Source organism: Helobdella robusta (genome assembly GCF_000326865.2).
Source record: "Helobdella robusta unplaced genomic scaffold HELROscaffold_3, whole genome shotgun sequence".
Classification (NCBI taxonomy): domain Eukaryota; kingdom Metazoa; phylum Annelida; class Clitellata; order Rhynchobdellida; family Glossiphoniidae; genus Helobdella; species Helobdella robusta.
Genome location: NW_008704501.1, coordinates 3,998,789 through 4,013,119, shown reverse-complemented (window position 1 = coordinate 4,013,119; position 14,331 = coordinate 3,998,789). Strand labels below are relative to the sequence as shown.

The 14,331-nt window shown below is 31.8% G+C and overlaps 2 protein-coding genes across 2 annotated transcripts; both read right to left on the bottom strand.

The window, feature by feature from the left end:
* Positions 1-611: 611 nt before the first annotated feature.
* HELRODRAFT_65745 (hypothetical protein) lies at positions 612-3,387 on the bottom strand (the record flags this gene model as incomplete). The annotated part of the gene is made up of 6 exons (XM_009021319.1): positions 612-785; positions 902-1,006; positions 2,299-2,394; positions 2,493-2,561; positions 2,811-2,935; positions 3,249-3,387. 6 exons carry the CDS (start codon positions 3,385-3,387, stop codon positions 612-614), a joined length of 708 nt encoding a protein of 235 aa, XP_009019567.1.
* A 9,236-nt stretch (positions 3,388-12,623) lies between these two features.
* HELRODRAFT_161395 (hypothetical protein) lies at positions 12,624-14,030 on the bottom strand (the record flags this gene model as incomplete). The annotated part of the gene is made up of 3 exons (XM_009021318.1): positions 12,624-12,815; positions 13,083-13,193; positions 13,809-14,030. The coding sequence occupies 3 exons, from the start codon at positions 14,028-14,030 to the stop codon at positions 12,624-12,626; spliced, it is 525 nt and encodes a 174-aa protein (XP_009019566.1).
* Between the last annotated feature and the right edge of the window lie 301 nt (positions 14,031-14,331).

The following is a 14,331-nucleotide window of genomic DNA, read 5'->3' as shown; positions in this document are numbered from 1 at the left end:
CTAGGTTTTTTCGCTTTAATTTTACACACCTTTAAGCTTGCAAATGTTGAATTTGATAATGTGCGTTTGTAATAATTAGACAACTGATAAATTTAAACAATATTTTAAAATATTAAATTTAAGAAAATTAATTAACGAGAAAATAGAGCAGTTAAAGAAAATCGAGAAATCATTCAAAGATATCAGTACCTTGACAAGTGCAATTAATTATTATTGAGTGTTTGTAAAGTCTCAAGAAGAGGAGGCATGCGATTGTTTGTCTTTGCTGGGCAAAACTTTTTCATGTGCGTGTATGTGTGTATGAATGTGTGTGTGTGTGTGTGTGTGTGTGTGTGTGTGTGTGTGTGTGTGTGTGTGTGTGTGTGTGCAACACTGCAGCCAACCACCGAAATTATCAAGTATTTCCTTCGTTCTTAATCAATCCACTTAAATAGTATTTAATTAGTTCACCCGTAGAAATACTATTTTTACTATCATACTAATAGCAATATTTGCAAGCTATCGCGTTGAACTTAAATTTCAGATTTAATTAATATTTTTACTTCTTCAGAATCTTTACTACTCAAGAATACTTAATTTAAATTTTTCCAAAGTACTTTTCTTCATAAAAATCATTCAAACCATTCAAAATAAGGTAAACATAACGGCGAATGTTGCAAAATATTATTAACATCAAAATCCTCGTCCTCATTCATTGACTCAAGATCGTTGTAGCAGCAGGTCAGAAATTGAAGGGATTTCGTGTTGAAGTCTATCTCCGCTCCAATTAGAGACAACAAAATTTTCTGGAAACATTAATTTAGAAAATCAAGAATCGAATATAATTGAGTATTAATCTGAAGAAGTAAAAAAGGTGAGTGAATAAATGAATGAATGAATGACAAATGATCAGTTGGGTAACCTTGATGTCCTGCAGCTTATTCCTTTCAAAAACTTCAATTTGTTCCTCCAGTTCGTGACTGAGCTTAGAGAGATTGGCTGCTGCATTGTTGATGCTGTTCTTTAACTGTTCATTCATTCGTTCATTCATCCATTCATTCATCCATCCATTCATTCATTCATTCATTCATTTGCTGGTGCGTTCATTCATTCCACCATTTACTCGTTCATCTATTCGGATTGATTTTGAGTTAATTTTTTGTAAATAGCTAAACAATAAATAGAAACACTACTTACGATAATGTTAGTCGATTTAATTCAATCAGAAATTAATTATGTCAGTGCTCTTTATAAATCTCAAAAAAATAGCTAAATATGAAATTATTTTTCCATGGTAGATTGTGCGAGGACTGTGTGCCGAAAACTTTAGCTTTCGAGTTTTCATTGAATGAATGAATGAATGAATTAAAAAACTATTCACGGTTAATAAGAAGTTACAAAACAAGCAACTGGATCAGCGAAACTATTGAAATAACATTTTAATAAAATAAGCATGAATAAAATTATCCTAATACTTCTCTAATTCCACCAACCCACCAAAGCAAAATAAAAAAATATTTAATAATATCAATGATACATATTGATACTATTAAATATCATCAATGGTACTTACTAACACTATAAAGTATTATCGATAAAACATTGATACTATAAAGTATCATCAATGATACTAATTGATACTAACACTATAAAGTATTATCGATAAAACATTGATACTATAAAGTATCATCAATGATACTAATTGATGATACTATTGAGTATCATTAACAATACTGATTGGGGCTATTAAGTATCGTCAATGATATTTATTGATGCTATCATAAATTCAATAACGATTATTGATACCATTAAGTATTATATTAACGATACCTATTGATACTATCAACACGAAGTACTGAGTGATATAACTAATTGATATTACATTTTACTTGTAATTTGTAATTACTATTTTAATTATACTACCTTATACTACCATATGAAACTACCTCATGCTGGAAATAGTGCAAACAATTAAAAGAAATCTCTAAAACAAACTTAAAAAATATATTTTTCTGACAATTTTATCAAAAATTTTTGAAGTAATAAACGTTTAAATTGTGAATGTGGTATGTTCATTACTGAAAAAATGAATGAGTGAATGAATGAATGATTGAATAATAAAACAAATAAATGAATGAATGATTGAATAAATGAACGAATGAGTGATTGAATGAATGAATAAATTAATTGATTAATGATAGAATGAATGAATGAATGAACGAATGAATAAATAAAAAAATTAATGAATGAATGAACGAATGAAAGAATGAATGAATGAATAAATGAATGAGTGAATAAGAGAAGTAAATGTGGACGAACCACGTGATGATGATTGTTGTGCCTCTGGTACTGATCCAATTGCTTCTTCAATTGCATCTCCTTCTTCAGAGCACCATAAGTTTTCTTTATTGATTTCTCATTAATTTAAACAATTAAATTAATTAATTAATTAATCAATCGATTAATCAATCAATTAGTGGTTTAATTAAATTAAAATATAATAAAGTAAAAACTTTAGTTGCTTTGCATGACTGATCATAGGTCGATAGTGGATGAATGACGTTCGTTCTCAATCTGTCTATCTAGAAATTTATTTCATTTAAAAATTTAATTTCAACATCCTCAGCAAACTATGAAAAGAACAAATGAATGAATAAATGAATATTGGAATGAATAAATGAATGAATAATGGAATGAACAAATAGATGAACTAAAGATGGAATGATTGATTGATTGAATGAATGAATAAATGAACGAGTAAATGAATGATTGAGAAAAATTCACATTAAAAAACGTTTTTAAATTAAGAAACTGAATTAAAATCAAATGACTTTGATGTCAAGATGGTCTTGCACAGATGAATAATGTTTTGCAAACTCGACAAGAGAGGATTTGGTTGACATGTTGAGGTTTTCAAGAGTGGCATATGTGTTCAACTCTTTGGCTATCAGGTCGTCTGTTCATTTTTTATAATAATAATATCAATAAAAATTAATAATAATAATAATGTTTCACACATTGCCAGTCTTTTGTTAACTAACCAGTTATTTAGCCAGTGTTTTATGCTTATCGAATTTGTTTAGCTGCTATTAAAATAGTTATGCTATGCTATTTATATTTGTTTTGTATGATAAAAAACTTTTGTGTTAAAACTTTTAGTCACAACAATGTTACATAGTTGTTATAGTACCTCATATTATTGTGTGTTTAGTCATTTAGTGATTAGTATGCATCATTGAATATTATTATATATGAAGAAAACAGCTAACTTTTGTCACGACATTTGGCGAGATTTCTGTGGTAGCTGCCAAACCATGAGCAGAGGTTTCCAAACGTGCGCTCTATCAGGTCTATTCTAGACTGCACATCCTCCAGTTGCTTTCGCCTGCAATTATAATTCCATTTCATAGATAAACAGTACAATTTGTAGTCATTCGGTTCTTGTCATTGAAGAGGGTAATTAATACTTGTGATATAAAATGGAAAATAAAATCAAAATGGATTTGATATTCAAATTTAATGTTTTTTAATCGAAAACGCAATTTGCAATACAATATGAATTTGAATATGGTTGATCTTTTTAAAAATCTTGATAAAAAAATTCTCACAAAATATAATCTGAATCGGAAAAGTTTGAAGAAAAATTCATGGCAAAATTTGAAGCGTAGGCAACTTTTGTTAATTTTTCAATTTAAAACTATTCCGCAAAACATCTGACATTTGAGAAGTCCTTAGCAACCAATATCTAACGTAAGCAAGTGTTCTTTAGGGATGTGCACGCTAAGTTAGTCAACATTATCTATCGCTTCAAATGTTGTTCAAAAGTCAAGTGTTTCCAATGAATAGATAAATGACGTCAAAATGGGTGGAATACGTTAGGGTAATACCGCTACAGAACAGGAAAGACACAGTGACTTAGTGTTATCTATATCTTATTTCATATTGTAAGGGGACCCGAGGCTCATTTATTCAAACGCCCGAGATGGAAGATGTAAATAAAGACTAAAAAACATCAAAGTCGCCATGTTTAGTATAAGACACCATGGTCACTCCTCAATGGATATTAGGTAGGTACGTTTTGTGAGCCGCCAAAGTTTTTTTGAATGATAAAGTAAGAAAATTTGAAAAAGACGAAAGTGAACAAAAAGTGAAAAAGTTCATCTGATAAAATATATAAAGTAATGAGTAACAGAGGCAGATCTCAACTTACACTTCTGTGTTTAGATTTTGATATATGTCAGATGTTTAAATAAAGCAACCAACAGTTAAAATGATAGAAAAGAAATCTTGATGTAACGAAATTTGGATAAATTTTAAAACCAGATATGGGGAACGAATAATTGTTGCTATACTTACAAATCTCACTTTCTAAATTTCTAAATTGTAGAACGCGTAAATGGCAACAAATAATTGTATGAATTTTAAGATGATATCAAATCTACAAATGAAATATTAGTGCCAATTGCAAACAAATAATTTTAATTCGAGTTCGTATTCGATTACTAAATGTTGGAACAGCTGTCGGAAAAATGATATAATACACAACTAATCCTACATACTTTTGACGGGAAACAAACATAAACTTAAATGTTTTGAAAATTTTGTTAAAATTAAAAAAGAAGGAGTTCACGATTTACTATGCATGTGTGTGTGTGGACGTTGGTGAGTGTGCATGGTTTTTGAGGAAAAGCGACCAGACATTCAGCAGACAAAAAACTTCTTTTGAAATGAAGCAATTTTAGTTATAATCTCATTAGGATCACCATACGATATGGACCAAAGTAACTTGCCAGGAACAATTACTTATTCTATTTCATTTTGTTTTTTTCTTCAACGTTAAACAAGCCAAGCGGAAGGTTTCGAGTTTTTCAATGTTTAAGTTTCAAGGCAGTTGTTGGCCAATATAATTTGATGGATGAGATTACATTTGAAATGGCCGATGATGCGCGCGTTACTATGAACGTGTGTGTGTGTGTGTGTGTGGATGTGTGTGTGTGTGTGTGTGTGGATGTGTGTGTGTGTGTGTGGTTTGTGAGTGATGTGTGTGTATGTGTGTGTGTATGAATGCTTTATTTATCCACATATCACAAAAGGAAGCAATAACAAATTGAAAACTTTTTTTCGTTTAATTTTCTTTTTTTGCAAAACTCATTAATATCCTTCAACTTTTCTGCACAAACACATTAATATTTTTCATTTCAGTAAACAAAATAACTTTTAGTTTTGAATAGTTTTTTAAAATTTAGTTTTGATGACTGTAAACAAACAAACAAACGAACGAACGAACGAATGAACAAATACTGTTTGCATGGCGATCTGTTTACAAAGTGTGAACTAATTAGCACGTAATTAATTATCGATCCTGTTTATGTTTTTAATCATCCATTCAACACTTCTGATTACTTACATTCATTTTATTCCATTTCTTCTTTCCATTCTTCTTCCCGTGTTGCGTCGTATCTCTTGTTAATTCATGCGATAAAGAATTGAACTATCAGATATTTTTTTAATTTGTTAAATTTCAAAGCAACCAACCATTATGTAACATTTGTTAGATCGTTAAACAAATTAAAAAGCGAATATCGTGACAAATTTTTAAAAAATTTACAACAAACAAATCAAAAGAAATTGAGGTTAAGATAGAGGAAGAATAGATTACCCTGCTCTGACAAATCAATGACCATTAAGAGTAGAAGGTCAAATAAATAAACAACCTTCACTGCCCTTGCGGATGGCCAACACTGGACAAAAATATTCCAACTTAAATTTTGAATTGAGTAATTCTTAACAAAATATTTTTTTGTCAGGAAATTAAATAAAAACCTTTTAGGAAAAAGTATAAAAAATATGAACTGCTTGAACGAATTTGAAAAAATTCAATATTCATTAATCTGGATGTTGGATTAAATGTTAGAAGTAAGAACGAAATTGCATTATGAGAAAAATAAGGTAACTTAAAATTTTATTTATTTAGGCACAAATTTTCATCCAGTAATGAATTGTAAGATGAAATGTGTAACCAATCATTATATCCATACATGAACGCTTTACAATGTATCATTGATTATATTTCATATCCATGCATACATTTGCACGTGTATCTGATGATTTACTGCACGACTGCACTGCATTGGATATTAAGGAAACATAAAATTTTAAGCCGAGATAAATTTAAAAACAGTAGTAGTGGTGGAGGTAGTAGTAGCAGCAGTATTTATAATAATTTTTCATTCTTCTTCTTCTTTTTCTTCTTCTTTTCCTCCTCCTTCTCCTCCTCCTTCTTCTTCTTCTTCTTCTTCTTCTTCTTCTTCTTCTTCTTCTTCATTTTCTTATTATTATTGTTATTATTATTATACGGCGCAATAAACACCTCTGCATAAGTCAGAGCCGCCTAAAGCCAACGTATACATTTGGAAAGATGTATTTTCAGAATAATTTTTTGGACTGACGCAGCGAGGAACAAATGTACAAATGTGACGTTATAAACATACAATTAAAATACAATAAAGATACAATAAAGATACAATCAACATACAATCAACAACATACAATCAACAGCAACAGTATAGCAACAAAAACTTAACAGAATCGCCTTCGGTAGCCGATAGAAAGATTATTTACACTGCGCCAGACAATACAAATGAAAATGATTGATGATGATGATGAAGATGAGAACTCTTTTATTTCAAAGCAAAGACAATAAATAAGTATGAAAATAAAATAATGAAATGTCACAATAATGTAATAAAATGTAATAAAATGTCAACGATTGCCACAATGCTCATTTTTTAGAAAAGTACATAGCGGTGAAGTATATTCAAATATATATCACGAATTGTTTCTGTCACAATATATGCCATACGATAGCTTTATAACAGTCTCTATCAATTCATCGTTGAAAGAATCCGGCCACAAAATTTTAAAAAGTGAAAGATTAAAATTATTATAAAAACCTATTGGTGATATTTCAAAAGTATTTATAATTATTGTGCAGTGTTTATAGTTGTCATATAGATTACTGTGCAAATTATCTGAATATTTTTTGATCTTGTATTGCCTGGATGATTCAAGATTTGTTTCATGACAGACCGTCAACTCTAAGATCTCTACTATGTTGCCTAGTAGGATGGCGATGTCAGGTCGTAGAGTGTTGAACAGATCTGATATAGGGTGAACACCGTCAATTTTCAAATCTGCAAACAACCGACAATAGGCAGGCGCATACAGTTTCAATCGGTTGAATAATAATAATAATAATAATAATAATAATAATAATAATAATGACTGTAATGGCGATAAAATGTTGTTGGCCGGCGAGATGGCTCAGTGATTCAAATGCTCGCTGTGTCAAATATATCAATGGCTATCATATACTCAGCGTATAAGATGCGGTGCTTGCGCGTGCACATAAATACATGTGTACGTCGTGTGAAAAGGATAAACAGCCTTTGTGGCGAAGATGGCTGCTTCAAATGGATGAAGATATTTAGAACATAATAAAAAATATATAGATAATATATATCTGTAACATTGTAAGTGGTTCTGCGTATGTCAGAGCTGCAATAATAAAGACTAAAAAAAAAATGATTGAACAAGTATCACCACATCAATCATCAATTTAACTTTGTTTGGAAATGTTGATGCGGACTCTGATAAGAGATGATGATGATGATGGTAGTGATGATGATGGTAGTGATGGTGATGATGATGATGACGAAAGGGATAGTGATAAGGATGGCATGATTGGTGTTGATGACGACGACGACCGTGACGACGATGATGATAATGATGACGATGATAGTGATGGTATGGTTGGCGGTGATTATGATGATAATGAAGATGATGAAGAAGAAGAAGAAATGATGATGATGAAAAAGAAGATGATGAAGAAGAAGGAGAAAGAAAAGAGAAAGGAGATGAAGATGATGAAGACGATAATGACGGGGATGATTAAAACAACATTAATGATTGTAAATATGATAAGAGAAGGAACATTTTATGATGATGATGATATTGCTGATAACAAAAAAAAGCGACGCTAGATAAATATAAATTTAGGAGTCGAGATGGTGATAGTAAGTGAATGACGCAACAAGCAAGAAACGAGAGTGACGTCATTTGATGGAGTGCTGATTTCAATAAGATGTTGCCGGGGGTGATGTTGCTGTTGTTGTTGTTGCTGTTGTTGGTGTTGAGATTCTGTGGACGTTGTTGTTGTCGTTGCTGATGTTGTTGTCTTAATTTTAGAAGGACGTCAACATCATCACGTCAGTTTTTTTCATTACATCATTATTGTTTGATGTTTTTCGTGGTCTTCATCTTGTTTTTATTGGTTCATCATTGCTCCAAATCATCGTATTTTATAATGTTATCATCTTCATCGAGTTACATCATCAGCAGCATTCTTGCCATCGTCATAATCGTCGTCATCATCATTATTATCACTAATCAGATGGTCATCATCACATCACATCAATGCATTATCACCAACACAGTGCATCAAATCATCACGGATCTGATGATCTCATGATTAAAAATCACCATATCACAACATATAATCAGATCATGATGTTGTATCATACCATCCTAATATCACATCATCATCATCGTCACATCACATCCCATCAAATCACATCAGTTCATCATATTATTACATCAAATCACCCCAACAGTCTATCACATTACATTACATTGAATCACATCATTACATCATCTTATCGCATTGAATCATATTACATCATATCACAATATGACATCATCATCGTCATCGCGTAACATCACATCCAATCACATCATCATCGCGTTAAATCAACCGTCGAAGTAACCCCATATCTGCCTGAGGTGAGTAAGAGAACGAAATATTACAGAAAAAAAAATAATGGAAAAGTTTGTTGGACAACAAAAACAAAAACGAACAAAGCAATAATGACATCAACATCAATAGCAACAACACCATCATCATTCACAACAACAACTACAACAACAACATCATCATTCACAACAACAACACCTTCATCATCCACAACAACAACAACATTATCCACAACAACAGCATCATCATTCACAACAACAACAACACAATCATCATCCGCAACAACAACAGTACTAACAACAACAACAACAACATTATCCACAACCACAACAAAAACAACAACAACACCATCATTCACAGCAACAACAACACCATCATCATCATCCGCAACAACTACGGTACTAACAACAACAACTTACAAACTTTCAAGATTCCTCCACTTGAAAGTGTGAAATAGTAGATGATTGCAAGATTTCATTATTATAAAATCATAATGAATTTGATTTTTATTGGTTGTTTGTGTGTATGTGTGCGTGTGTGTGTGGGCGTGTGTATGTGTGAGAGGAGAAACCGGAAACCGAGAAAGGTGGAAAGTGAGAAAGAGAAAGAAAGAGAAAAAAAGAGAAAAAGAGAAAGAAGAAAAGAAAGAGCTCACACACACACACACACACACACACACACACACACACACACACACACACACACTAACACATATTTACACAACGACAAAAAAACGTAAGATTATTGCTATGAAGAGTAACACTGAACAAATAAGTAACGGAGTACTCGGCGGGGTACTTCATTCTATAGAGGAAGTACTGAATTTAATGAAAAATACAACAAAAATACTAATTTAATTTGTATTGTACAACTCAACCAATACGAACAAGCATCTTTGTAGGTAGCCATTCTTGGAACTTAACAATTCACTTTCCCGCTAAACGTTCAATTAAATTTAATGATTCCACCTAACTGGCTGGCCAACAACTAACCACAACTTCTTGCTTAATAGGAATTTTATCTCAATTTAAATTTTCAAACATTTCAATGAATGCCATTGGAAGCTTTCAACTTTTTTCTCGAGATTATTATTATTATTATCATTATTATTATTATTATTAGTAATAGTAGTTGAAGTTTTATTAGTGTTGGTAGTAGTATTAATAGTGGATTTATAAAGAAATGAATAGCACAAAATCATGACAATGATAACAAATATGATGATGATTATAATAATAATAACAACATCTACATCAATAATAATAAGAAAGAAAGAAAATAAGAAAATCACCAGGAGATCTAAAAGAAAAATAACTTGTGCAGACCACCTTAATTAAAATGTAAATGAGTTATTAAAATGTAACTGAGTGTAACTAATATCAATAACAATATTAATTATGGTGATAAAGATTACACTACCACTATAACTTCGAGAAATATAAGTTTTATAATAATAATAATAATCATCATCATTATTATCATCATCATCATTATTATCATCATCATCATTATTATCATCATCATCATTATTATCATCATCATCTTGTCATCATCATCTTGTCATCATCATCATCAAAACTATCATGACATCATCGTCATTAATCACATTTTCATGATGACCACTGGCTGGCCATCATTATGACCAATCACAAAACCATGCAATGTATTGTAAGTAGGCTGGTCTGGATTGTTGCATGCAAGTACATACAACATGTGTGTGTGTGTGTGTGTGTGTGTGTGTGTCTGTGTGTATGCATTTGTATATGTGTGTGTGAGAGAAAGATGTGTAAGCATGTATGTGTGTGCGTGTGTGTATGTGTATGAGAAAAAGAGAGAGATGTGTATGCATGTGTGTATGTGTGTGTTTGTGGTTTGTGTGTGTGATAGAAAAAAAAAAGAGAGAAAGAGATAGAAAAAGAGAGAGAAAGAGAGAGAGAAGAAAAACACGTACATAGTACCATAAGGCATGTATGCCGTTGCTGAAGTTATAACGTATTTCGATTTATGAAAATGAAATAAAATCTAAAAAGTTCAGAAAGCACAGTCATCGTCATCCTTATCGTCTTACTCACCCCACGTTTCATTGCCACCATCGTTCTTAAAATACAAGGTGATTAAACACATTTCGATATTTTGCGGTTGCTACACTCGCAGCTGTTGCCATTATGTCGTCGTCGTATCGCCTCTGTCGTCATTCTTCTCTTTGCCCTCATTTTGTCGCCATTGTCGCCGCTTCATTTTCGTTTTATGAGCAACTTTTTATTTCTATGACTGCTCTCTATCTATAGATGTTCGTCTAATATCATCACCACCAAAATTAGTCTATTTAATTGTTACTCTTTTTACGTGTCAGTCATGTGATTGCCATCATCATCACATCATCATCATTAACGTCGTCTTGGTCATCATCATCATCATCATCATCATCATCATCATCATCATCATCATCATCATCATCATCATTATCATAACCACTACCACCACCATCATCATTATCATCATCATCACTCACTTCCTCCTCCTCCTCATCATCATCGTCATTGCTCTCTCCATCATAACAATCCTGCTGATCACGAACGGAAGCCAAGAATCCTGATAAAGTGGACCAATCATTCACTTCTCCCTCCATTCCATGCAATGCCTGTTTGCCTGTCTACCTCACATCATTCATGTTTTATTTATTCACTAGTTCTATCATACCTTCATTCATTCATTCGTGACTTTCTTTCTTTCTTTCTTTCATTAATTAATTCATTCATTCATTCATTAGATCTAATTATCACTGAAATTTGATGCAATTTTATGTAATGTAATGTCATTTATTGTCTTACGTTACGAAATGTGTTGCTGTGTTGTTTGTAAAATTAATTTTCATTGACGTGCTTTCGTACATTAATGCATTGTAATTTAACTGAGACCTAACTTAATGTCACGATTGATGCAATGCATAGTAAAATAGTTGCAGTGATGTGATCATTTGTGATGTCACGAGTGTGCTTGATTTGACATGCAACTCTCAGTTGTATTTTGATGTTATTTATAGAATGCAAGGTGATTTATTACCATGTTGTCTTTTTACTGTCACGTTGTTTCATATGTCACACCTGTCATAGTTGTGTTTTTCATTTATATTATTGTTTGATGTTCATTGTGATACACGTGTGTAGTGTACACAGTACATATATGCACATTAGCATGTACTGTACATATATCCACACAACAGAAGTACACATTACGTGTGTGTGTTGTATGTATGTGTGTGCGTGCGTGTGTGTGTGTGCGCAAATATATTTACGTTGGTGTTTTAGTATTGACTTTAACATTGATTTATTGATCACACGTCTTCCTGTATTGCAAAGTGACGTCGGTGGAGTTGGTTGTCTGTGCTGTATGATATGAGAAGGATTGAAAACGCAACAACAACAACAACAACCTCAACAACAACAACAATCATTTAAAATGTAAATTATAATTGATTGGACGAACACTGCTTAACAGAAGATTTTCGTAACGTGACATATTATAATAATTCATCATTTAACTTCTAGAGACAGTATATTTTAAGGTAATGATCACATATTTTGGTGAACATTTTTGAAAAAAAAAATAACACAAATATTTGTGAAAGATTTTTGTGATTGCAAATTGTACTGATGTTAATTTTAAAATAGTGCACGTTTCTGCAACCAGTAGCTGAGTACTGCGAGGGATTTTAAAAGTATCTTTCCACTGTTTTATTATACACACGTCTGAACATTTCTATTTTACCATAAAGTCACTTTAAAAAATTGAAATTAAAAAAAGTTTGGCAAGGTAGTTCAAAGTAGAAAATCTATTTGGCATGTTTAGCGAATATGCTCCTCTTTGGAGAATCTTGTGACAAGTTGCGTAGATGAATCTTCGAGCCTTTGAAGCGATGCGCTGACGTCCTTTTGTTCGCAGACATCTCGGAAACCGGAAGATGATTCGATTCCGTGTTCACTTTTTCCCAATCCTCCAGGATTTCTTTAATGTTCCCCTCAACCTACGTGAAACACGTTGAAACTTTATTTTGGAAACATTGCGATAAAATGAACACAGCATATTTTAATTTGTAAAGATACATTTTAAAAATAATTCTCCAATCACATAATCCTATCTTCAAAATGATGTAATTTTTTTTACGCTCAAAAAGTTCATAAATCAAATTTTGGCTCTATTAGTGCAATAGTTCAAAAAAATGTCATTGACGAAAATTGTAGAACTAGCAGTCCATAAATAGATGAATGAATGAGAAACGAAATGAGCCGACCTTCTCAGAGTATACAGATTCCCCGTCTCCATGTCCGTTGTCTGCAGCCTGCTGCCTAGATACACTCCTTCTCGTTCGATTTCTGTGATCAACTGAAACAATTGCAATTAACTGTAAAACAAAAGAGACTTAGAACCACATAATGATAAAAAACAACCTGCTTTCCTAACGAATGAAGCGGCGATACAAAAAAGAAACACGCAAGAAAATATATCTGAAATTTTTTAATTTTGCATATCAGTTTTATGTTGCTTGCTCTGTTTCAATTTTTATATCTATAAACATTTAATTGATTTTATTTAAAAATGATTCATTGAAACCTAAGTAACCAAATTAAGCTAAATAATAGGCTGCTTTCTTTTCAAAAGTTTTACACTGGCAGCTTATATGAAGATTTGGTCGATTTAAAGATATAAAGGGTGAATGGAAATTTATAAAAAATAGAAGCACTCACAAACACGTATACAAACAAACGCGCGTAACAACACATGTGTTTGCAGTCCCGCAGACGTGTACAGGTTCAAATGCATGCAAATAATGGACAAACAAGCAGAAGAGTTATGTATCAAAAAATGTTTTAAAAACTGTGCAAGTCAGTTTTTCATAATAATTTTATTTTGTGATAATTCAGTCATGGCAGGGTGACTTCAGTTGCATCAACCGGTCGCTGCTAAAAGCGCTTCTAGTGATTAGAAAACTATTTAAATAAAAGATTAATGTTATTACCATACTTCTATGTTGGTTAGCATAGGCCATTGTATCTTTAACGAAGTTCAAAAAGTCAATTTGTAGATTGTATTTGAATGATTGAAAGAGGCAGAGGAATGAGTTAATCGTGGCCATATCCTTCCTGGCGACTGCCTTGTAGCACTGCTCAATTCTCTTCTTGATGTGTGCGTCTGTGTCCCTCACTTCCCACCACCATATCTCTCCATCCTCATACTTCATCGTGTCGTTCTTCAAACTTTGTTTTTATTATAGTTATTATAGTTATTTTTATATTTTTGTGATTATTATTATTTATTGTTCAATTGTTAACGTTTCAATGTTATTTGACTCAAAATTAAACTGAGTTAAAAAGTTTCATATTCATTTCTAAGTTTAAGTAAGATTGAAAAGTATTTTTTAGAAAATTTACTGAACACTTAAAATGTCGAGTTTAAAATTATTCAAGATCAAGTCGCATGTAGTTTTGTTCGAGTTTAAATATAAAGGACGGAAACAACTTTTGCACGTTACCAGAAATTGA